General features: G+C 40.9%; 1 protein-coding gene across 1 annotated transcript in view; it reads right to left on the reverse strand.

Annotated features, from left to right (window-relative positions):
* Nucleotides 1–27,270, reverse strand: part of LOC117749918 (early endosome antigen 1-like) — a 61,986-nt gene that overhangs the window by 16,734 nt on the left and 17,982 nt on the right. Inside the window, exons 5-7 of the mRNA XM_034560737.1 lie at nt 24,501–24,624; nt 22,825–23,004; nt 13,895–13,978 (exon numbers count right to left, since the gene is read on the reverse strand). Coding sequence (XP_034416628.1) covers nt 13,895–13,978; nt 22,825–23,004; nt 24,501–24,624 — 388 coding nt within the window. The remainder of the gene's footprint in view (nt 1–13,894; nt 13,979–22,824; nt 23,005–24,500; nt 24,625–27,270) is intronic.

Raw genomic sequence — 27,270 nt, forward strand, 5'->3', positions numbered from 1 at the left:
AAGTTTGTTCTCTTTCTTTTAACCCATCAAGAGGGATGCCAGATGAAAAATGACTATGAAAGAGCACATTTTCTACACATTTTAAGCATTATCACCATTGATATTAACTATGCTTCAACTATTAATGAGTTAAAGCATTGATAGCTCCTGAAATTCAGCTACTGTAACTGTTTTACTGCACAATTCATGCCGATATTTCATATGCAATAGACATTACAGTAAATACAAATATTATATTAAAATATTTCTATAATTCTCGCCAGCAATCCATATCATTGAGTTGTTAACATAACTCGAGTGCGTGTATTCAAAGAAAAAAGCTTACATCTGTGTACTGCCAGTACTGGGCTCAGTAAATGCAAATACTCATAAAGCAGGACAACTCTGGTAGGACGAAATGATCCAAGACTAAATTACTATGAATATCTTCTCTCTATTCAATTTATGTCATTTGGTCTGTAACATTGAACATGAGAAGCTTATTTTGTAGGTTTATGTAGCAATACACTGTAGCTCTGCTTTGCCTGCATCGCTCTCCAGCCTTTTTTATTTTTGTCGAGCAGTTATTTCTGTAAAGAATAAAAGGGGAACAGAATTGTTAACAGCATTTTGCTAAATTGACCGATGTGGTTCAGGTCAGACGAGTCCACATTCACATAGGCCTACACATAAAAGTAAACCCCAATCAGGCATTTTCAACAATTGATTAGTTTATTTCAGGAAAAGAGTACAAAATTATGTTTGTCTCTTATTGAATGTATATGGTAAATTACACAGTTAGTTACTAGTTAGTATATATACAGTATATATATATATATATATATATATATATATATATATATATATATATATATATATATATATATATATGAGATAGTAGAGGAAAATCAGGATTAAATGGATGATTCAGCAGTGTGTGAATGATATAACATATAATAAAAGTCACATGAATCTTAAAGAAAAAGTAAGCAGTTATGTTACATACCGGTATACAAATAGGGTATCAGATATGAATTCATATTACTTGTTGCTCATCATTGATTCTAGTTTCTTATGAACTTAGTTTTCTACTCAAACAATCATATTGGATTTTCCACAACCCCATCCACTGTATGGTCACTGCTATTTATACATGAGGCAGCTTGTTAAATATCACAATGTCTGTCAAAATCCCTTCCGTAGCCCAAGGTCTTTACGCCGCTGACTTTCAGAACTCTGTAATATTGTTACATAATGAATACATTACGATGACTTTTCTCATCTCTCAAATCTGCCACCATAAGAGATGATTAAAAGTTCCCATGTGGTCTGTGTAAAGTCTTAATTCTCCAGTGGCGGAGTATAGGACCTTGGCTGGAAGTCCTGAAGAAAGAATATCAGGTTTGTGATTTTATTTCAAATTAGTGCTTAAGCCTTGGACTTTCATATTAGTAGTCCCTATTGAGAGAGAAGCCTCAGTCTGATCAAGTCTCATTACTTTAGCAATTAAGGTTTCACCCCTGGGGTCCTCCTTTCAGCTCCAGCCCCCCGCCTCCTCCTCTCGTCTCCTTTCCTTTATTCTCTGCTCCTAGCCATCATGTGTTTTTGCGTAGAGGAGAACGGGAGAGAACGGCTTGCGTAAATCCTTGATTGGCCAAAGTCTATATCCTCCATCTAGGATTACGAAGAGAAATAGAACATTTGAGGACAAAGGAAGGAGGGGTGAGACGGGAAGAGAGAGAGAGATGGAGTGTGAGAGGGAGAGATGTGAGTTGCAGAGTTATGGGCACAGAAGGGAGAGGGTGGCTAATATAATTGAATTAAAAAGATGGAGCGGGGCCATTTCTAAGCAGGTGGGAGTGTGGAGTGAGAAAGAGCAGGCGAGATATTAACTTCTAATAAAAGACAGATTAGAGAGTGGCTAGGAGGACTGCTCTGTCTTTACCTGTGGGAGTGACAGCCCCCACATAACCTTTCACTGCAATATGCACACCGATATTGGCCGCCATATTCTGAGCATACCACACACAGACAGACACATATGTACAAGCAACCATGTACCGGAGTCTAAGAAGCCCACATACAATCTATATACAGACATATATGTAGAAATATATGACAGGCACATACACACACACACACACACACACACACACACACACACACACACACACACACACATATATATTCACACAAGCAGAGCAGTGTGACAGCAATGCGTATAAGCTCTCATTCAATGATCCAACAGGCGGCAGCCATCAGATAATGAAGACGCAGCTCTTTAGGAAGCGGCTGCTATTCAGACAATTAATTAACTAATTGATCTAACGAGCTCGTTAAAGCCGTGCTTTTTTGGCAGCCGCTGTGAATATATTAACTTGACTAATTCAATTAAACAGGTGCAGATTTCACAGCTGCCTCTCTCGGGGGCGCACACACCAATCCTACAGGTGTTGTGTACACGCTCGCTCCATTTGACTCCGACGTCTCTGTCAGCGAAACCTTGGCATTGGATCAAAGGCATAATAATATGCAGATCAAGTGGTGTGTACTTGTGTGTTTGCGTGTGTATTTCTGTCAGTGCTTGTACCTCAATGGGCCTGGTGTGCCTTTGTATCGAAAGTACAGCTCGATAAGCTCTCGCAGCATTGGTAATTTGTATAATTGAAATATAACAAGAGGGGGCTCGAAACAGATTGAAGCAGTATGAATGCACTTAAATTAGCTTACAGAATCCTAGGGGTCAACCAATGAGGTTATCCAAAGCTTCACAATGCCACACAATTCTTAATTTGCTCCACCGTTTTTCAACATTATATAGTCACGTGTGTGCTTGACAAATTAATAGGCCGTCTATATTCACTGGGTAAGCAGGAGCAAAAAAGGTTTTGCAAGTCTAACGACGGGACGAATGCCTTTTAACAATAAGTATCAAGCATAAAGTCTTACAATTGAACACAAACACGAAAGCATGTGGGTTTGTGTACACATGCAGTCTTACCACTAGTCTTACTCCGTTCAGCTCTTCAGTTAGTTTGTTAATCCTGGCCTCTTTCTCTTCCACCCGTCTCTCATATAAGGCACTGAGCTCGCCCCTCAAAGACACCATTCTGGCCTGGTCCTGGAACACAGTCAGGGGTTCATATTCACTCACTGGCATAAGCCGTCTACAAAGCTGACCGGCAGGTCAAGGATTTATGGAATTATTCACATTAGAAGACAAAATCACAATAAAATGAACTACAAACACATACTACTCATGATTTGATTTTCTCACTCTGCACACACACAATACACACAAAAGATATTGCACTTCTGTATACCACACACTAATGCATACAGAGTGGGACTTTTCATGATGCGGAGCTTGTCTGAATGTGTTGGACTCTTAAGTCTGATGTGTGATCTGTGTGTGTGTGCGTGTGTGCATGTATGTGTGTGTGTGTGTGTGTGTGTGTGTTTGCACTGCTATCAATGTGAGGACCATCGAGGGTTATTAACCTGTGTTTGTGGAATTGCATAGCCATTTGGTGGGTGTGGTTTGTTATGGCAGTGCTACAGCTGGAGCTTGCTCATAGGCTGACTAAAGCGCTGAGGTCGGTGGTTAGCAAAACTCCCATGGAGATGATACCGCTGATTAATTTCCCTTCGTCTTATTCTCCTCCACACCCTCCCCCATGCATAAAGGTCCGCCTTCTTTCCCTTTCCCCAGCCACCTCAGCCACTGCTGAATATTAAATCACACCTTTTTTTAATTTGCAGATAACTACGGTTCATTTTTCTCCAAGTGTCATATCGCCATAACATGGTGTAGGAGCCTATATATTAGGGATGGCTGATGTGAATAATGTTATCTTTTTTTCCATTTACTGCATGGTGTGTCTTACTGTACACTATGTATAGCTAAATCATTACCTGCACATGCGGTATAAATATTGAATAACACCATTGGTGGGTTGCAGTGAAATTTCCAATCTGGACATGCACATATCGCTGTCTTAAAAGAGCCAAGAAGCACCAACAGTCTGTTTCACCATAACACAAATATTGCCTGTAGTGTTTTGTGTAGTGTTGGTTTCCTGCTAGTTAATAATAAAGTCTGTGTTTGAGTATGTGTGTGTGTACACGACACGTTGGCCAGGGTCAAGTAGAAGAGAGGTGAATCCATGCTGCTGTGGTGAGTTTTAGAGTGATTTAGATTTTTGCGAGAACAGAAGAAAGAACTGAAACACACAGAAGAAACACACAAGTAATGCAGTTTGTACTATATATATATATATATATGTGCAAATACAGACTCAGCCATTAACCTGTGCATGCATGTGGACACAAGCAGATGCAGACAGACACACACCACGGGTGACATCATTCAATGTCTCAGCTGCAAATTAAATCTCATTTTTTGAAATATCTCTCTACCTCCCTGCCCCCTTCTACTTATTCTGGGGTCTTCACTAAATCACACCCTATTATTCTTTACCAATCGGCACACCTGCCTTTACTTCATCCTTATCCATGACACATAAACCGACAGACACACACACAAAGAAACACACACACACAGACAAGCACACGCACACACAACCTGCGTATGCTCATTTGTGTTTTTGTGTGATCAAATATTTATTTACCTCCTCGATATTTGCACACAAGTTAACACTTTGCAATCACCAGGCCTTGTTCTTCATGCCGACAACAACAGCTGCTGTGAGGCTCGAGCTTTTCTCCTGCATTGTTGTGCCTTCCCATCATCATATTACTCCACATCACCAGCTTGCATAGCCTGGAACCTCGCCCAGGAAAGTGGGAAAGTGGGAAGTGATTTGGAAAAATGAGGGCAATAAAAAAGAAAAACACAGGGATGAATGGAGAGATGTGATATAGGGTAATATGCTAACCCAATCATCAGGCCGCTGTTTGCCGAAAGCATAATCAACATATCGGCCTAATGTCATTACAGCTATATGAGGAATAATATTGCGTGAAATGATATTGCATGGCGCGTGCACGCCGGTGTGGTGCACACCACGTGGATGAGCTCACATGTGCAGATGTATGTATCACCTACCACTTCCCTATTCCCTGGCGCGCGCACACACACACACACACACACACACACACACACATACACACACACAAAGATGCTAAATTATCCATGCATGCACACACTGTACGTGACTTATTCCTTTGTAAAGACTTTCTGTTTTGCTTTCCTTATTATGTCAGAGAGAAAAAAAAACTTTGATTGATATTGATTCAATAAAAAAAGTGGTATTATTTTTCCGCCATTGACAATGAAGATAAGATAAGATTTTAAGAAGTCTATTTTATTTTGTTTTTAAGGGTCATCAGTTAAAAATCCATATTGTCGCAGACACATTTGCATATTCACACACACAAGACTGCCCACCGGCTGTGACACAAGAGGATAATAGTTAGTGTGTGGCTTCCATATCCTGAATGCATGAGGCCGCTGATGGCCTCTATTGATGGACACTGGCGTGAAGCCATCACTCAAGTTATGGAGCTTTAATTGGAGACAGCATAAAACGATAAACCAAGAAACATGCATGGCTGAACAGCCCAATGTAAACCATTAATCATAGCGCAGGCAAAGACAAGTGGCCGCCACGTACACACACGCAGACATACTCGCGCACGCTAAAGGGTGCACACAGCTGCAGAACCAAAAACAAGCTGCCCTTGCACCACACACATTGCATGTGTGTGCATATTTGCGCGCACGCAAACACACACACACACACACACACACATAGCGTGGCAGAGACAAGTGTCCCAGTCACATATTCTCATGATAGATGACCCATTTAACTTTGATTTGAGAGAAATGAGCTCACCAGCGATACAGGGTTACCACACACACATACTTACTCATTCATAATACGCACACATAGATACTATACACAGACTGCATACTGTATGTGAACTCAGTGTATATTTAGTTTAAATGTAAATAACAGCTTGCATAATTTTGTGGACATGCCCTCTGTCCCGTTGTCCCTCGCGCGCACAGGCGCACACACACACACGCTGCCTACTTATTTGCATGAGAAGGGTTATAATATGGGGATGATTTGTGATGCAAGCAATCAGAAGTGAAGTAATTCATCAGTGGCGGTGTCTAACACACATCTCTAGTGGTCATAAATACAACTCTCCACACGCACACGTCCACCTGCTTGTAGAATCTGCACATTCCCACAGAGGAGACAATAAATCAGCTAAAAGTTGGCATGAAGGCAAGACCGTTAATAACACAAACCCACACAAATGTGCTCTCACACACATCATCACACCCTCCACAAATACTTGGAATAAAATAATCTGACAGTCACAAGATATGTGAAGGGCAGATGTGTTGTCAGTAAGAGTTTGTTGTAAAAAAAATTGTGATGCACTTATGACCTGCCTTTTTTCCCAGTATGTCTTATACATATTTTTCGATGAATACATCTGAGTTGTATTCTTTGTTACTTCACTTGTCTAGTGTATATTATGTTGACTTTCAAATATGGATTCAAACCGAACCATCTCATCGAGCACTAAAGCAGGGTTAGAAAGAATATGAAATAGGAGATCAAATGAAAGGCTTCCCATATGAGAATGATTAAGAGACAAGACCGCATTACTTGTACATTATGTCTGTATGAAGTAAAGAGCCAAAGTGTTCAATAAAAGCATGGAAATACAGAACTAAGGATAGAGATCTGGGGCCGTTATTCAACAACATTCTGAGGATACTCTCAGACAGCTCCTAACTTCGCCTTAAAATGTCTAGCGCGGGATTCAGATGTAACTCTGGATAAAAAGGAAAGACACTTGTACCTGATTGAGGAGGTGTGGTTGACCCCGTTGCTGGGTATGACGCATTATTTTAAAGAGGTGTGATTAGTTGATCGCAAAAAAAAAATATATATATATATATATACAGTATATACTCTTAATGATAAGGGGCATAAAAAGGACAGGTTAATCGATATAATGCTAATAATAGACTGTAGTCTCTATTCATGCATGGTGCAGTTATGAATACTATTTGATGTACAATCTAGTCTTTTGTGTTTCATCAACTTACCATCATTCAGCATTTAGATAATAATTCTCCGACCTCTTTGTCTTTCCACCATTGAAGAAATGCTTCAGAAACTTAGACTTCTTTAAACCCCTCATTCCTACTCCTCAGATCTTTGGTTCACCTTAGTACCTCTCTCAAGTGCTAAGATGCTTTGCGAATAACCTTTATTGTTACCAGGATATTGTCAGGGGGAATGTTTAGACAGTGTCACAATTCTCAGAATTTTCTTCGAAATTGTCACTAGTAGCAAGTCTTTGTACTAGGACCTTTTTATGAATATGGCTCTTGTGTATTGGCAATTGGAGGAGATAGAAATCTACTTGATTTAGAGAGGAGCTGACAAGAGGAATTTCTTGAAAAGAGGAAATCACATGAAAAGAGAAGTGATTGCTGCTTTGACTGGAGTGAGAAGGTTACTCGTCCAATGGGAAGCAGGGAGAAGAAAACTCAAGGTCTCAGTGTCAAGGGGTTAAACAACTCAGTGGGCTGACATGAAGCCGGAGCAAAAGAAAACTGAAATCACAATCAATTATACGGTGGCCCTGAGAGTCAAAACACAACATTTCAGAAAACGAAACAGAATGACATAAAAAAAAAAAAAAATGTAATTCACAAAACACAACAACAAAACAGAAAACACAACAATATTAAGGTAGGACTCGAACCAGAAAAGGTATGTATGTGTTTGGATGCACCGCGTGTCAGTCTGCCACAACAGGAGAAGTTCTTCCTCTTCTGGGTTGCCGGCAGACTGGATGCCTCGCAGCACATTGCTGCCTCTCAAAGGTCGGGATGATAAGATACAATAAAGGTGTCTTCATCCAGAGGGAAATTGCTGTGGTTACAATACAAAGTGGGCAGAATGCAAAAACACAGAGTGTGAATATAAATGTTTCATATTACAGTTCAGAGTGTACAGCAGACATAAGTTGTTGCTTTCGCAGTGTTTTCACCGCGTTGTTGTACACCAAAGGTTTTGACACAAGTCCCTCTACAAGCGAGCGTGAGTGTAGGTATTGCCGATAGTGTAGCCTCTATTTATTTAAAGTCCAGATTTAAGGTGGCTGTGGGGAACTCATCAACACAGAGCAGGCCGGTAGAGGCCGACTGCTCTCCGGTCCACCCGCCAGACATACTGGAAGATGATGACCTTGTTGGTGCTGCCACCCAATGTGCAAATAATGTTACCTCCCTATTTGTTTGTTTTCAACAACCATTGTTGCTGTTATCTACTTTCATTTGTTGTACACTCTGAACTGCAATACAATGTGTACATTTTTGCACTCTTTGTATTTACAGTTTTCCCACTTTGTATTGTAACTGCTGCGGAGCAATTTTCCTTCTTTTACAAACTTTTATTGTATCGTATCATCCCAACCTGTAAGACAATCTGCTGGAAATTCTAAAGAAGCAGAAGTATGTATGCTTGTTGTAGACTGAAAGACAGTTCACCCAATCAGGGTTGGGGAATAAATGTCCAACATATACCCACACTTTCCAGTTTGAATCTCACTGTGATGTTGTTGGGTTTTTTCTTCTGCTCTTGTGTTTTCCGAAATGTTATCGTGTTTTCTAAAATGTTGTGTTTGACCCTTAGGGCCACCGTGCATTTCTTTTCTAAGTCTATGTCTGTATTGTTCCCTTATGTTTTTGTACATAAGTGTCGCTGCTGCCAGCATTTCTGCTCCAGCTTAAGTCCCAGGAGCAATTCATTTTTGCAAACTGATAATGTTGTAATCCAGTCTTTTCCTCATTTGGTCCTTGATTGCAAATATTAAAACCCCAAAACCAACTGCATATGAGTCACGTGTTGATATTTAGACAGCTGGGTGGTGCATTAGAAAGATAAAAACCTTCAAAATACACACAAACATGTACAGCACACACACAAGTTCCAAACAGCGGTTGCCGCCCCTCAGCGCTCCTCTGTCCTCACATGCTTGGTTTCCCCATCTAATTGCTGCCATTCGTCAGTGTGTTTGTGTGTGTGTGTGTGTGTGTGTGTGTGTGTGTGTGTGCGTGCGTGCGTGTGTGTGTGGGATGCCCAGTGCTCCTGTACTTTGTGTTTTTGTGCTTCTTTAGTGATTCTGTCACTGTGCATTTACAAACAACGGTGGTAAAATGAGAGAAAGTAAAAGATAATCAGACAGACAGGTAAGAATGGGAAGGAAGACAGAAAGACAGAAGCACGCACACACACAAACACACGCACACACACACACACACACACACACGTACACACATAGAGCTGTCACAGTGCCATAGGGCATACTAAACCTGTCAGCATTTAAACCTGCTGGCTTGTACTCTGGCTTGCCACGTAGACTTAGTCTCACATAATATGCCAGCATCTTTTTTAAAAACAACAAACACCTACTTTAGACAAATAAAATATTTTAAACACAATCAGAATCTTTTCGCAATAGAAATATGTGGATTTCGTTATCGTTATTCAGCAACACTTCCCGCATTGTAGGTTCTAGAAATGCGAGAGTATGCAGGCAGAAAGCGTATTTATACTTAAATATCAAGCAAACAAAGCGTAGTAGTACATCCACATCCTTAATCATTGGCACAACATCTTGCAAATAATTCTTCAGCATGGAGCAAATCATAACTCTAAGTGCATAAAACAAGTTAATTGCAACTTACCTTGACTTCTATACATCTCATACTGACATGTAAACAAATGAGACTGATTGCACTCGTTTGGGCAATCATAAAAGTATGACTGTGCTGATGAATAAACCTGTTTTTGTTCTGTGTGTCCGGTGAATTTATGTTTGAGTGTGTTTATGTGTGTGCGTGCGTGTGTGTGTGTATGTGTTATGACAGTATGTGTTATATGTTTGTGTGTTTAATAAGAAGGTCTGCGTTATTACATTTTTTATTCTTTCGCGTGTGTGTGTGCGTGTGTGTGTGTGTGTTCAACATGATAATTTGTCAGTTTATGTTGTGAGGGGGCTAAACAGATAAGCAATCCACAGCTCAATCCTTCATCCTGCTCTGATTATAAATCAGCTGGAGCTCTCAGAAGCAATCAGCAAGAGCAATCTGCAGCCGGCACAGACACCTTATCAATCAGAGGGGACCATCACACTGTCACACTCACACACATAAACTAAAGAAATACACACTCCCCTATTCCGACGGTCCCACATGCACACAATCGTAGACACAAAAACAGGTATGCTGCAATTGTAATTCTACATACCCGCCCTGCAGCCTCTTACCGCCTTTTAAAACTTCCTTCTCTTTGCTCTTTTCTTTTTTTTTGTCTTGTGAGACGGGATCACAGAGTCGCAACAAGAGTTTCATCCAGCTCGCTGCCTGGCGGCCACGGAACTGTGCTTGGCGAGACACATCACTCCTAATTACAGTCTAATATTAATAACAGAGAAAAATATTAATCTTGGAGGTAAACACTAAGCCGCTTAAAGGAAAATTGCAAATAAATCAGATTATTTTATAGGAATATCCTCCGAATGGGCCGAGGGGGTAATGAGAAACCTGGGCCCAACCCCTCTCCCTCTCTTCATCTCTTTCTCTCTCCCTCTGTCATTTCCCACTCCCCATTCTCCTGCAGGATTGAAAAAGGTGTGACTGTGTGTACGTGTCTGGTTGTGTGTGTTTGTGAGCACATCTGTGTATTTATAAAACGGCGGTGCAACGACCCCCCCCCCCCCCCCCCCCAGCATCACCTCCCTCCTTCTCTCTGCTGCTGTATTCATTTTTCACCCCCAATTTTATTTTTTCATCAGTCGGGGGGGCGCCGCCGAGCAGATTCAATTAGGTTCCGTGATTGGGCCGCTGGCATTCAGCGGGGTCATGGAAAGGTTAAAGAATTCAGTGGCACAAACATGATTATGGCTCTGTAGCATTTGATCAAAAGTAAGGTTTGTCACGGCAAAGTGGAGCCCCTCTGTTTTTCTTAAAATGGGACCACCGGTTTGGCCCGAGTGTGATGGGAGAGCTGGTCCACATGTTGGTTCGGTTGATTCTTCCATTGAATGGTATTTACGTGCTGAAGATGCTTGATGAATACAACAGGCTTGGAGATATACACAGAGATATGCACACATGCATGAGTGTGCAGAGGGGTGGCATGCTGCTCCACCAGAGAGCAAGGAAACACACAAATATATACTCACAGAAACATTCACCCTCTTTTGCTCCTTCTCGCTCTCTCTCTCTCTCTCTCTCTCTTTCTTTCTCTCTCTCTCTCACACACACACACACACACACACACTCAGAGAGTAGCCGAGTAATAAAGCCCACCCTTGCAGTGAAATTAAAGCTAGTCAATGACACTGCGTGCTGAGTACACACTAAATCATTTTTATACCCAGATGAAACAGCCAACATAATACCAGCTCTGCACATGTATCCAATATCACCTGGAGACCATGAAAAAACAACAACAAAAACCAAAAACACTAATCAAATATAATATTGGATGTGTCAGATTCATGTCAGAACAAGAGATTGATACTAAATATAGGAAATATGGTACAATAACGGTGTGAGATCTTTTTATATTCAAAATGGCCACGCAGAGAGCACATTATGAGATATTGGATTGATAAACAGGCTGGGATACTGTTGTTGGGTTAGTATAATAGAACAATAACGTTGCTCCTGGGTTAGCAAAGATTGCATTATGATTTTAATGTGTTTTACAGACACAAGCCCTTCACTGAGAGGAAATGATGTCAATAAATAAGCAGCCTCACATTTTAAAACAAAGAGTACTATAGTCAATGGAAAAAAAAGTACAAATATAAAATGATGTTTGGTTACTATCAAATATCCTCCACAGTACGGCAACACATGCACACATACATGCACATCATCATGGCATATTATGAGCTCAGAAATATAAGATCCTGTCTGACTTCTTTTGTAAACAAAACATTATGGGCATATGGCTCTGCACTTGCTTTTTATACATTAAATCTAGGGTGGGTAATGTATATTAGAAACCTTTATTGTTTTTTATTCTCTTTACATCCTGACATAAATCAATAAAATAAATGCTATTAAAAAACATGTTTTAAAGTCCTGGCTGTCACAGGACTGTAATAAGCCTGTCTACTAGTTGTGCTGTATTAATTAACAAGAACCACGTTCATTGTTTATGTTCATAGTGATAATTCTGGGCAGTGGCTTTGGAGATACGTCTGAAGGGTCGGGAGTTTATTTAAATCTAGCTTACACTAACCGGTTTCTCCAACATGACAAGCTTTAATCTTTAAAAGGTAAATACTAAAAAGTTAATTGACCAACACTACAAAAGTTTTAAACTTCAGCCACTTGATATGTCAAATATTTGATGGACAATTTCTCAGAGCCACATCGCTCAAGACACAACGTACCCACATCCATGCGTATTCGCACACACATTCCTTGCCACTCGCACCTGAATTAGCCCAGGAGTAGATTCCTTGTGACAGTGCACGTCAATCATCCCATTTTGGGAGTGCCTGTCAATCATCTCTTTCACTCATCTCACCAGGAGCCACAGGGAGCTTTCCCATCTGCCACATCAGGTGTGGAACACCAGCCCGACGCAACCAGTCAATAGAGCTGTTTGGTGCTCCAGTCCCTTGCTGCGGCCTAATTGCCGGTGCAACACTCAAATATGTCCTACACTTCCCAATTCTTGTGAACCCCCACCCGCACCCAGCAATCCCCATTCCATACTCAAGATGGGTATTTACATGCCCCACACCGCGGAGAGCAAACAAGCTCATTTAAAAGTTCACATGCTAATGTGTGACATTTAATCCAAACTTTACACGGGGAAAAGGACACGCAACAATAGATTTTGATTCCTTTCTTGTCCGTGAATCTCATCATCTTTCGCCTTCCATATTTATGAGTTGAAAAGGCGGGACACCTTGGAGGGGAGATAGGGGAAGGGACAGGGAGTTTACTATTTGGAAATTGGACTGGTTAGTAATATTTGCACTCCAGAGCCTCCTACTTTGTTGATATGCACAAATGACTCATTCTTCTTCTTTTTTTAAGCCACTAAAAAGTCGCCCACTTCAGATATATGTGGTATTTAATTACTATGATATTATCAATTTCTTATGAACTTTAAATGTCCGCAGACTTCTCATTTTCAGTTGGCGAGTGTTGCTTCCGCCATCTGAAATGACAACTGTCGGCGATATCAGTTGTAGCTAATTAATCTAATTCCACGAGTTGGCCCAACCACAAAGTGAAACTCTGAGCAGTTGTCTGGTAAATGTACTCTGAGAAGGGGGTGTCTGCACGCCCTGCCAAAGGAAATTCCCCAGAGATACACTACTCTGTTTGGATATTTCAGACGAGTGGAAAGAACAGAAAGTGGAAAAAACAAAAAGTCTGCCAAAGTGGTCTCTCCGGCGGAATTTTTGGTTTCACTGGCTGACGCCGACACAGACACACTGCATATTATATTCCCATGCAGATTTATGTTTAATCTAGATTTCATTTGAAGGAGTTGAGTATCAAGTCTTATTATTTTTCTTTTCCACTCCTGGGTCACTGCTATGATCACTTACGCTAGGTATTGCGGTTGTATATGTTTTATTTTGTATTTTATTTCCCCCTTGATGTGTTCTGAGCATAAAAGATAAGATCAAACCACACTGAGCCCCATGGGGATACTGGGCCTTATGAGGCAAGATGTGGACTATTCATTACATTTATAATTGTTTGTTGAATGGTGGAATCAAGCTAAAAGTGAGAGGGAAAACCACTGCTAAATGGATCCGAGGTAAGTGACACACATTAATGCAGAGGATGTCTTTTTTTCTGGTGTTTCCATACCTCAGAGAGAAGCATCTCCTCCTTCTGGTGAGACTCTGACAGCTCCCTGTTCAGTAGCTCAACCTGCTTCCTGCTGACCGTCAACTACAGAGAGACAGAGAGGGTGTGACTGGAAATAGCACAGTAATAATGATGAGAATAACTATTTCACTGATGCTGAATATGACATGCTGTATGTTTCACACTATGGATGTCACAGTTCAGGCACCTGAGGTTCAAAAAGAGACAATGTAGAACAACAACAAAGAGAAGATAATGAAACAGGAAAGGTCAAATGAACAGAGAGAAATAATGATACTGATGGACCTACATGGTGGACTTGTGTGAGTACCAAGGAAAAAAGGTGTGTGATGTACAAATAGTCAGTATCTTTCTCTCTTTCTCTCTCCCTCCCTCTCCCTCTCTCTTTCACACACACGTACCCACACGGATCGACTAGGACAGGCCAGGGATGAGCACACCCCATCTGATCTGTGGCCCGTTCATTCATTAGACCCATGCTCTCCCCTATTGATTTCAGCTTAAATAATGAGAAAGCTTATCCAAAAATCTTTAGCATTTGGGCTCCAACTTAAGGGAATCGATGGGGCCATTTCCCATTTTGAACAGCACATACGCAGGGGTTTTATGTACGGTGAACGGGACAAATCCAGATGCTGATAAATCAATAGGCCTTTTTGTCGATGGACAGGCATGCTTGCACACACACACATACATGCATACATGGACACACATGGCTGATAAATGGTATTTTTGAGGCAATTAAAGTGAGCTGTAAACATATGAAGGCCAATCAATTGGCCAGTGAGGTCTATTATCAAGGCTTTAACACTGATTTAGAAGGGGCTTTAAGGAGCCAGCAGCTTTAAGTGTGCCACAGTCACTTATGTAAATCAGCAGCAGCTTGAGACCTGCACAGATCAGTGCTGCACTGTGCTAAGACGCTCACACAACAAGATAGTATACATGTCACCACTACAGAGCCTCAGAACTGCTGCCTACGGGGAAAGGTGTGTGAAATGAAAATGTGCTTCTAAGGGACTTTAAAAGCCCAGTTTTGTTTATTGGCTTATATTATGTCTAAAGGGGGGGGGGGGCGACACCTTTAACCAATACCGTAGGAAAACATTTAGAAATGATATTGTTGCTGCTTATCAAATCCTTTCAAACAAACAATGCGGTCAAACATGGCGTCAATATCAACTCCCTGTTAGCCGTAGGCATAGTTGAAGAATTTTATCATTTATTCTCTCCCTAATTCATTTCTTTTTTAAATTGCAGTTCGCATCTAGGTGGAATAATAAGAGGGGAGAGGAGGAGCTGCGTGGTGGACAATTCTATTTTAGGGAGGGTAGACAAGCTTGTTAGGAGGAAAACGAATACATCAGTGCTGTCCAGCCTCCAGCCTCCAGGCTCTCTCCCCCCCATACCCCCCCCACCCCCCATTGCTTCCACTTTGCTAAAGGTGAGACGCGTGTGTTAGCAAAGCCAACCTACAGACAACATTTCCCTGAGGTAATTGGTTCCGCATTAATATTCATTTGATTCTGTATTCAGCAGCTAGGACAAGCCTCTCTGCTTTGATGCTTTGTGCCTAGCTCCCCTCGTCCACCACACAATGTTAACCCTGGAACTGGGAGTTCAGATAAACCGGCACGTTGAGGCATATTTTTGTCCTGCTCTGTGAAGGACTACAATGATATAAAGCTAAACTAAGACCCTCCTCCTTTTGTCTCTGGCTTCTCTCACTTTGACTTGTGCAACACACCCTGTCACACCACTGTTTCAGTCAGCTTGAACCGTTGAGTGAGCGCGCGTGTTGCTGAGGAATGACATTTCAATTGTGCGTCCAATCAAATTGGCAGAAAGGCAGTAAGGAAGGTTGGGGGGGGGGGTGTTCTAAAGGGTTACCATGGCGAACCACTTCTGTCAAAACCACCAAGGTCACAACTGCTGACCTGCAGTGCTATGGGACTTCTGAATAGCAAACTAAAGGGACATGAGGATTTCTCTCTTTCTGTATCTGCTTCTTTGTTCTTGTCTTTAATTCTGTCTTTCTTTCTTAACCCCCCTTGCTCTCTGCTCTCTTTTTCTCCTGTCTTTTCACTCATCGTCTTTGTTTACCTCTCTCATTTTCTTTCTCTATGTGTATTTCCACATGCATTTTACACGGCCTTTCTCTCTTTCATATTTAAGACTGACTAATTGTGCCATTATGAGGCCTGTGGTGTTGCTGAATACATTATGTATGGTCTGTGCTGGCAGTGAGTCTGAACACGGCCTGTTTTGAGTCATTATAATTCCGTTTGCTAACACACAGCCATTGTGCTAGTCTGGGGTTAGGGGAGATGGTATGATAAAATATTGAGGGAGAGCGAGGCAGCTGCAGATGCTAGCTGTCATGTGTGAGCGAATGAATGTTATGACAAGCATGTTTAAACATTCATGCGGGGAGGAGAGTTTAGGAGGGCTTTTCATTAACACCAATATGTCTTCGTCTCCCTGGTGCAGACACTGCTGGTGTGTTAGCATGACAACAACAGGAGGAGAGGAATTAACATCTTGAGAGGAAACCGTCACAGACGCACACTGACAGAGAGTAGAAACAAGCGATCTTGTGCATGAGCACACACACAAGCGTACACATTTTTACATTGGCTGACTACTCAGACAGAGTATGCCGCACATGGAACACAAAAATGTACTGAGTGAAATTGACTCTCCCGTTTCAAACTCTCACAGACAGCAAGACAACGTTCTCTTGTTTACAACAACAACTCTCTGAAAGTGTAACGCCGTGTTCTAAGCTGATCAAATAGTTCACAGTAGAACTGAGCAATGCATTCAAATAGGAAGAAACAGGAGTGTAGTGGGTTCTTACATCAACCACAACAATGGCATAATAGAAATGATTTTTCAAAAGGAAGAATAAGGATGTGGGAGGTTTCTAGGCCAAAGTTACATCACCCACCACGCTGTTAGGCTGTGAGGAGATTTGACCTGTTAGCAACAGTGCAATCTCTTGATAGTTTCTGGAGACTAAGGCAAGCTATTTATGGCATTTGTTGGGAGCAGAGCAATGGCCAACCTGTTTGCATAACCATGAGACACTTTGAACAAGTAGGGGGCTGAAATAACAGCACTGTGCTAAATGAGTGAACACTGTACATGTAAGAATATATATATATATATATATATATATATATATATATATATATGCATATTCTTCTTATCTCTTACCGAACTCCTTTTAAAATATCTGAAGCTTGTGATGAAAAGCACATGCCATGCATGTTACAGTGGGGTAGTAACAGAGCTCAACATCATTATGGATGAGGTATACACATTTTAGCTCACTAAAACTCCATCAAATGGACTACAAAATCAATACCTATGCTGATGATCTCAAGAAGTAAAATCAAAGCAAAAGGGGAAAGAGGAGCATGACGTATTCTCAACATAAGTGGCTTGCAAAATGTTTTTGCATAACATGAGCTTTAGATAATGTCATTAATGGCTTTAAATGCTGCAAGGTGCATTAACAATATGCACAGTCATCGGTTTTACCCACACCTTGACGCAAACATTTTGAATTAATCTCGTTTTCACTGGTCAAGCAATTCCATTTTGATATACAAATGTGGTGTGTATGCGTGTTTGCGAGCCAGTGCACACTTGTGCAAGACTGATCTAATCAGTCTTAAATCCGTTAATAAGCCAAGGACACTGAGAAGATGAGTCAGCTGAAGTGAGCTTGAGCTAATATTAGCATCTCGCCCCCATTCAAGACCTGTACTGCACAGTGTTTGGTCTGCCCATTACAAAAGTGCAGGCTTTTGACGTTAAGCCCCGCAGTTTAGCTAACCACAGGGAATCCCATCCATTAGCACATTAGCTAAGGTGCCATGACCTAATGCTAATGCTGGGTGCAGCCCAGGGAAGGAAATTTACATTTCTTTTCGGGGGGCAATTTTTGCCCCCACTGACTGAAATTTAGGGGCATTTATAAAAAAATTGGGGGCACTTTTTGAAACTTGTGAAATAACATTTAACCTCTGTTCAAAATAATAAATATACTTATTTAGGCTTACAGTATATGAGCAACTGTCATCAAATGACAATAAGAAGACTATTAGGCAGTAGTCTAGATTCAAAGTGTTTTTTTAACACAAAAAACAGAAATCAGACATCATATTATATGTTATTCTTATTTCTTTGTGGGTATTTATTGTTTAAACAACTATTAACAATTATACATTTTTTATATATTATAACATACATAACAATTTTAAAAAACGTAATAAAAGGGCTATACATAGATTAATTAAATAAAATTTACAACCAATTTTTCAGAAAATGAAAACAAATATTACATTATATGTACAGTGTAGACAAATAATAAATATGTACATATACATATGAGTGGCTTATTTGTCAAAGAGCACCAGTTCATCATCGTCATCTGTGTCACTGTCAGCCATTGGAGAAGTTGCTGGTCTGACCTGCTGCCTTGCTCAGAGGGTTTTATGTGAGGCCGCCTGGCTTTCTTCTCACAGCAGATTCTACACATGCTGCATCTTCTTCTTCTGGTCCCTCCAGTGAGATCATCATGAGGTCTTCCACTGTGTTGAGATGGAACAAACAAAAACAATAATAGTATGTTACATGCGATAAGGGACTTAATCTAAACATGTAACCCTTGAAACCCCCAGTCAACTGCAGTCTCAAATAATTGTATTTATCCCCAAATAGAGGATTGTTGTGAACCACACGATGGCAGTAACTTATGAGGATGTGACTGCACTATCGGAGCTAGCAAGCAAGCCTTTGGAGCTAACGCACTATCAGAGCCAACTAACGTTAGCTAGCTAAAGCGAACTAAATAAAGTTAAAAATAATTACTACTAGTTATCACTCACCGGGGGCGATGGCCGCGTATTTCTTGACGTTGTCGCTCCCCTTGATGAAGTCCGCAGAAGAATTCAACGTGTGCTGGATGACGACGAAAATGTCTCCTCCCACTCACAGGAGGTCAAGAAGCTCCACTCGGTTCATCACGCACACGCAACATCGAGGCGAAAATCCAAAACATGATATGGCAACTGGACCGGGTCAGGGGCTACGATGTTTTTGACAAGTTCATTAAATTATCATAATTATTAGAGGTGCATTTTGTGCAAAATGATATTTCTTAGGGGCAGTTTTGCCCTTTGCCCTCGTGTATGTTTTTTTTAAAACTCTTTAGTCACTTTTGAGACTAGCCCTTACCCTGTTCTGAAAGACAAGTGTTATCAAAATATATATGTTTTTAAATAGATAGGCTTATAGCATGCAAGACTCTTGTCTGAGCTTTAGCATGATGTCAAATCCTTCTGACGTTGTGTTTGGATTGAAGCTCTTCGACCGTCAGCCATACTGACCAACCCAGGAGGTACAGGTGGGTACTACTCCCACTTAAACTAAAACTTCTCATCAGCTTACTACGCAACAAACTACATGCAGATGTTGCAAACACAGGTGCACAACAGATAAACCCGCATCCATAAAGGTGCAATAAATAAAAGTGTGCATGCTGGAATTTCAACTGACTATTAATTAAAAGCCACAGCATGGAGTTGATTTGGCGTAGGCAGTTTGTGACACCACACATCTGGGAGACTTCCTGTAAGACGTAAATATGTTGTTCTTTCGCTCTCTCTCTTTCTACACAAAGACAGTCTTGTCTGGGTGTCCCCCCCCTTCGCTCTCCTCACCAGTCATTTGATGCACAAGAAGATGTGGTCAGGTTCAAAGAAACTCCTCATTCATTCCCTCGATCTTCTTCTTTCTGGTTTGCTCTTGCTTGTACTACTTTGTCTCCCCCCTTTCCCTCTCTGTCCCTCTCCAAGTCTCTCTCCCTCTCCTCTCTAAACACTGTCTCTTTCACACGGCCCGGATAATGAGTGGCGAAGCTAAACGAGAGGAAATTCACTATTAGGATGGGAACGCTGACTGAAGGTTTTAAATAAACGGAGAGAACTTCAGGCCAAATTGTATTTCCAAGGACATAAACTAATGGAACAGGCAGACATCCTCCGAACAAATACACACTCAGTTTAAACTACCATAATAGTTGAAAAAATATACAATGTCCATGTGGATCTAACTGAAACACAGACTGGCAGAAGGCGGACATAATTACATATCAATGCATTTATCCACACATATACATGTAGAAAACCACAAACACTGTCTACATGAATTCAATACCACTCATTTCCTTGGTGTGAAAAGCCTATTACTGCACATTCAAAAGAAGAACAATAAGGACATAAATGCTTGTCTATGTCATTGAAAACTAATTAAGCAAATGTGTTTTCTGAAGTGTCTCTGATATCCTCTCAGGCAGAGAAATGCACACCCACACATAAACACATAGAGGAGCCTCACTCTATGGGGTTAATTGGGTTATCTAGGCTGATTAGCATAACTAATAAGGATGCTTGTTAACGGATAAGAATTATTTATTCAATTAGCACTCTGAGTGAATGTATGAAGCTGTGCACGTGTATAGATCCCCCTTCATCACTGGCACCAGTTCAAATGAAAATGAAGCAGAGCTAAGTAGGCATGAAGTGAGACCTCTGGGTGTGTGTGTGTGTGTGTTCACTCCATTTGTCTATTCGACACACAGATGCTCACCATCAGTCATCACACCCCACCCGTTCACCCCCCACCAACACACACACACACCAAGCACGCCATGCTGTAGCTCTTAAATCCCTAATCATCATCATCATTAGTCTTCTGTTTAGCATAATTAGCATTGTTAACCAGATGAGCTGTGCCAGTCACACAGCAAATGACATTATGTCACCCTCGTGGCACCTTTACATGCCGCTGAAGAGGCTACTTGTCCCCATCAGGTGGGTTTGTGGCACATTTTTATGCTTTCGCTGATTGCTGATGGGTGATGTAGCAGCTGATGTAGCAGGTGATGTTCACAGCGAGCTCTGATGCATTGTGTGCAAAAATGTCCAAAAGAGTAGATTTCATAATTTTTTAGAGCAAACAGCTTGTAAAGTGACACAGCTCTTGCAGTTATATCGGTTAACGGAACAATACTGAGCTCATTTCACCTAATTTATTCATTGGTGTTTGCAAATGCAGATGCTGCCTTTTGTTTGTGATGCTTAACATGCGCTTCTAGCCGACAGTAAACACCAAAAAAAGCAAATCAACAACACTCCCCTAATTTTCAGCTCACATGTGAAAACTCACAAACACACTCCAACACTCACAAATAACCAGAGAGGGAAAATGAGAGAGAAAGAGAGAGGGAGCGCTACATTTACTGAAATTAAACATTTTCTCATCAGCCTGAGGGTGCAGCAGGCCCACTAATGTATTATTCATCCCCACTTCACAAAGGAACATTAATCAATTATGAAGATATGAGGATCTTAAAGTATAGAGGAGAGACGAAGAGAGGCCTGTTCGTATTAATATGCGGCCGCAATCGTGCGCCCCCACCCCCCACCCCCTTGCTCCTCAAATCAATATTTTGCAGATTAATTTGGAGCGGTTGTGGCGAGATGGCAGGATGGAAAGGAGGAGGGGATGTGGGGGTGGAGGAGAGGAGGGAATGTCTGAGGTCTGAATTAAGGTGAAGTGTTTTGTCGTAATTTTTTTTTACAAGTCTGTGTAAGTGTGTGCACATGCATGTGTGTAAATATGCTGTCTTCTGTAGTGCTGTAAGTAAACACACTAGAACCGCTCAATTAAGAAAACTACATCATAAAAATTATGACTAAACATTGACACTATATTAGGGCCCGAAGGCAAAGAAAGTAAAAATGGAAATATTCAAAGTTCCAAAAAGGAGAGACTATTTGTATACATAAACGTAAATACATTTTTAATTGAACCTGGTCATCTTTTATTTGTGGACGGTGTGTAATTGTGTGATGATTATCACCCATTGTTGAGCGGATATGATAGATACTACTGCTTCACCTCACAATCCAAAATAGTCCACTTTTTAAAGACTTGAGTATGGGCCTCTCTCTCCTCCTCAATCGCCCTCCTCCATTGTTCCTCCCTCTTCTTCTCCTCCTCCACTTTTCTCGCCCACTCCTCTCTCTTTCGTTGCTCCTGCCTTCTCCTCTCCTCTGCTTTTCGATGCTCCTTTTCAGATTTCAGTCTCCGTTCGTCATCTCTTTGCCTCCATTCCTCCTCTTTTCTCCTCAGCGCCTGCTGAAGCTCGCTTGCTCTCACATTCAGCTTGGAGAGCTACAGTCAGGAATGTGCAGGCAGTCACATCTCTGTAAAAAGTGACCCAGTCGCATCATCTCAAAACTAATCTGAAACACCAAGAGGTTTGTTACAAAGCCACATCATGTAAGACATCTATGTGTTGTGTTCAGTTTGTTTACATATCAGCTATTTTTTGTCCATGAAAAATAGCTAGATCTACATTCCCTCAAGTACTTACTAAAGTACAATTTTGAGGTACTTGAGGGGTATTTCCATGGTATGCTGCTTAAGACTTCTACTTCACTCGGTGAATGTACTAGTCAGGTCAAGATCTTACATGTAAACATGCATCTATTATAAATATAATAAAATATCTGCACAACAAGTACTTTAAGATAGCCAGCAGGGCACGCTCACATGCACGCACATGCACTCACGTGCACTAACGTGCGCGCTGGCGGCAGCTTGGACACTCTGCTCAGGTAGACATTACTCCACGCTATCTTTACATATCAAATTGTTGCCTGCTGCTATTTTATTGCTGTGATTGTTGTAGAGAATCTATACATGTGATTTGAAATGCAGTACATAAATACAACATTTGTAATAGCTTCTTTTAATGTCGTTCATTTGTGTGACAGTGTCTGAATACTCCTTCCACCATTGCCACTCACTCATACTCTGCCAGTGCGCACCTGAGCGTGTGTGTCGGCCCCCTCTTGTTGCAGCAGCTCGATGTTGGCTCGCAGTTTGGTGATGCAGACGTCTTTCTCAGCAATCTCCTTCATGTTGTCTTTCTGGATCCGCTGCAGACATGAGAGCTCGCTCTGCAAGCGCGCCAGCCTCTCACTACCTTCCAGCACCTGTGTGGCAGTCTGGGCCATGAAGGAGTTTTACACGGTAAAGATTCTTTGAAAGGAAGACATTTATCTTTCTGTGAGTTTCACGAATTATCTTTTGCGCTGCGCTTCAGAAATGTAATAGTCGGAAAATGTATTTACATTTTAAAATAAATTGTTAATATCTCAATTTAAAGAGGACCGTCTGTAATTATGGAAGATTTTAACCATTCGTATTATGTATTGAAATGTTTTTATTTAGTCCCTTTCAGGTAAATCAGCTGTTTGTGTTTTTAAGTAGAATAAGGATGACACAAGGTCAAGCATCGGATAATGGTATGTGTTATGTGAAGGACACACTGCAACCATGTGAGTAGTTCACATATCATAAAAATAAAAAACATAAAAGGAATTGCATGTATACATGCCTTGTTTTCATTGTTAAGGATATACAGTTTTTTTAATTGGGCTTCATAGGTTTCAGATTCGGTGACTGTATTCAATTATAGAGAAATTGTTTTTTTGCTAACAAACAAAGACACAATTCTGTAGCAATCATCTTCTATAAAAGATGTGTGTATGCATGTGCGTGCCAACAAATCGGCCCGTGCATCTGCATTGCAGACGTACAAGTTAAACAGAAACACAAGCAGAATGAAAGGACATATCAACATTTGTTGAAAATATGATTAACAGAAGAAGCTCCAGTAATTGCATGTTTCTCTTCGGCTATGTAATCACACAAACCACTAATTAGCGGCAGTGCAAATTAATGAGTTAACTCACAAGGAGAATGAACAAACAGTAACCAGCCAACACACACATAAACAACCAACAAGCCCGGGTTTACCACAAGCATGAATGTCTGTGTGCATGTGTGTGTGTGTGTGTCTGCATTTCTGCAAGCCTGTGTGTATTTACGTACGTCTTAACCATAAGCCACAGAAGACAGTAAAACAGCGGTGGGTATAATTTAGTGACACCCTATAAGGAGGTGTGGGAAGGCCGTAAAAAATTCTCCCTTTTAATCCCGGTCGGCGACGCCATGTTTGTTACCCGGGGCTCTGAGATATGCCGGTAATTCATCACCCACGCCTCGGCTTCCTGTTAAACCTGGCTGCACATGGAGCGCTTCTAGCGCAGCTGCCAAGCCAATATCGTTAAAAAAAAAAAAGACTTCTACACCGCCCAGACAGGCCTCTAAACAATAACAAGCACGCTGCAGAGAAATTCACAATCGTGTCTTTCCAGTTTTTTTAATTGTGTCTGATAATCTTATAACGGTGGTAAAGAAAAAAAACAACCTGTAATGATAAGATTTTGTTTCTTGGGATATGTATTTGAGGAATAACACCTTGAAATAAAAGGGAAGTCAGTTCAAATATATGCAAGTGTATAAGCAATGTAAATTATATTTAAGAAACAGAGGAAATACTTTCTATAAGGGCTGGACAATGTCTTTATGACATGTGTGTGGTGTGATCCTGTAGTTCATCCTTTGTATAAACTCAAATCAGGACCAGCTGGGTTACCTTTTGTTTCTGCCGGAAATGTTCCCTGAGATTCCTCTCCAGATCAAAGATAACAATGTCCTTGTTTTGCAACTGGATGTTCAGGTCTTCCAACTCAGATGTGGTCTGGACCAGGGAACCAATACTAAAGCAGAAAGACGGACAGAAAAGGAGGAAGAGGATGATACACTGCGAAGAATTAGAGGAAACACAGGTGAAATTAAATCATATATTCACTGGTACAGTTTCCAGTATATGCATTGGACACTGTGATCACAATGTGCTCACAATTACAGTAAATTACAATAACATGAAAGATCACAAAACAGCATATAGCGATGCATATGTAGCTGTATTGGATAGCTGTATCAACAATGGCACACCATGAGACACTAAACACTGAGTGAACCTTGATGGGTAATTACGATTAAAAAAAGAAATTAATGTAATGCTCTGTGACATAAAATAATAATAAATAGATAAGCAATCTGCTCTGTGAACAGCATGCAGCGTGTATCCAGTGTAATATGTGAATCATGAAAAAAATCTAATTCAAAAGCAGCAAAGAGATGCTGAGCCTGGTGAAATTTGTGCTAGGTGACATCAACTCGAGCTGATATGCGTCTGTGTGTGTGTGTGTGTGTGTGTGTGTGTGTGTGTGTGTGTGTGTGTGTGTGTGTGTGTGTGCGTGTGTGTTTCCCAGCGGTGAAAATATGTTAACTCTGCCCAGACACTTTCTGAGTCACCAGTGACAGCTGTCACACACCCAAGATGGAAGGAGAGTGGGAAAAAAAGGAAACATATCACACAGTGCTGTGTGGTACTCTTCACAAACACGTGCACGTACAGACACACACACACACACACATACAATTTCATATTTACCAGCCTCATGAGAAGAGTTATTCTGATGAAACTTTGCGCAGATTAAAAATGGTAAACTCACATTTGATCAAGCGTGTCTACACGTTCGTGCCAAGCAGGGAAGGAGAGGCAAGATTTGACAAAAGTGACATGTGAGTGGATCGAGAGCGCTGAGAGTTAAATCTTTCACTTTAGGAAAAAAAAAAAAAATTTCAGTCAAATGGAGTAAAAGCCACAGAGGAGAGCGAACAAACTGACTTTAGATTATAGTCTGTTTCTGTGTCTAGAAGAGAATGGGGAAGAGTGCGTGCTGCTGTGCGATCAATTCACTTGATATTTTTATTCCACTCAAACTACACTGTTCCTTTGTTATGAATTATCACTTTGCTGAGCATTTCACTGAGACATTTTTGTTCTTTTTTTTTTAAGAATGTACAAAAACTGTGTGTACTTCGAACTATGCACAGAAGCTTTCGTGGGTATATAAATGTGTAGACAAAGACAATATTTCCCTAAATATATGCACAAATATCAATCCTCAACTTTTACAAGAGGTTAAAACTGTCTACAGTAGCATTATAACGTGATTTGGAGTGAAGAAGCGTGGTCTGCTTATTAGCGTTAATAAAACTTATTTCTCTGCCAGTTTGGTGGAAAAATACTTAAATCACCCCAAATTCAGGAGATTCTTGAGAGACGAATGGTCTGAAATGGGAACAAGTTTAAAATCGAAATAGGGTTTTGAATGAACAGTAACTGCAGCCAATTTCATCCCTATTTTCAGTTTAGTGGGTTTGGAGTGCTGCGTATATGATTGTGTACATGCATATGTGTACTACAGAAAACCCTCGCGAGCTGAGATAAGGAGTATAATTTTGTCCTGGTTAAATGCAAACAGGCCAAGATAATATGTCGTCAACAAAGATTTAAAAAAGAGAGGGAAATAAGCATAGTTTGCATTACTCATTGGTTTCTTATTTTCTGCACCACTAATGGATGAAACTGGATTTAAGTATGGACTGTGTCGTGGAGTTTTTAATTAAAACATGCAACACATTCTGACCTGCAACAAGTCAAAATGTAAATGTATTAATTCACTGCGCGTGCACGGGATGTGTGTATGTGCACGTCAGTTCATTATTAATTATGTAACAAATGAGGCTATATGATTTACTATATTGTTATGTACAATAAAGTAGTTGTGCTAAACAAATGACACAATGTCAAACCAACAGATGAGCAGGGAATTCCTACTTAGAGCCCTAAGTGTTGTTATGATTACTGTGTGGACAAAGAGAGCAGGGCGAGTGAATGTGACAGTGTGTTTGTGTGTGTGTGTGTGTGTGTGTGTGTGTGTGTGTGTGTGTGTGTGCGCGTATGTGCGCGTGTCACCGTGAGTGTATGTGATATTAAAGCAGGCTCTCGATATCTCAAGCTGTCACTCAGGCCTATTAGGCAAGGCTAACAAAATTAGTCATGAATATGCAGTAATAACATGCAAATTGCCACTCCTTCCCCCTGCCCTGTGTGTACGTACATGTGTGTGTGTGTGTGTGTGTGTGTGTGTGTGTGTGTGCGTGTGTGTGTGTGCGTGTGTATGTGTGTGTGTGTATGTTGCCCTCAGGGCTGTAGACATTGGCTCTGTAAACCCAATTCTTTCTACATCATTACAGCAACAAGACATAATTCATAAGAATAATATAAACATGCATGTAGCCTGGCATACATGCATAAGCACACCCACACACACCCACTCTGATGCATGTACGTGCACACCCCCACATGGGACACAGGTACACTACTCTGCCCTCTTTACATGCCAGTGCCAATATACAGCCGCTTGTTCTTAACCACTTTTATGTTGACCAAAGTGTTTGAAGATTTCCAGTGCCATATTTAATGCTTAAGCACACACACACACACACAC

The sequence above is a fragment of the Cyclopterus lumpus genome, chromosome 20, assembly GCF_009769545.1.
Source record: "Cyclopterus lumpus isolate fCycLum1 chromosome 20, fCycLum1.pri, whole genome shotgun sequence".
NCBI lineage: Eukaryota > Metazoa > Chordata > Actinopteri > Perciformes > Cyclopteridae > Cyclopterus > Cyclopterus lumpus.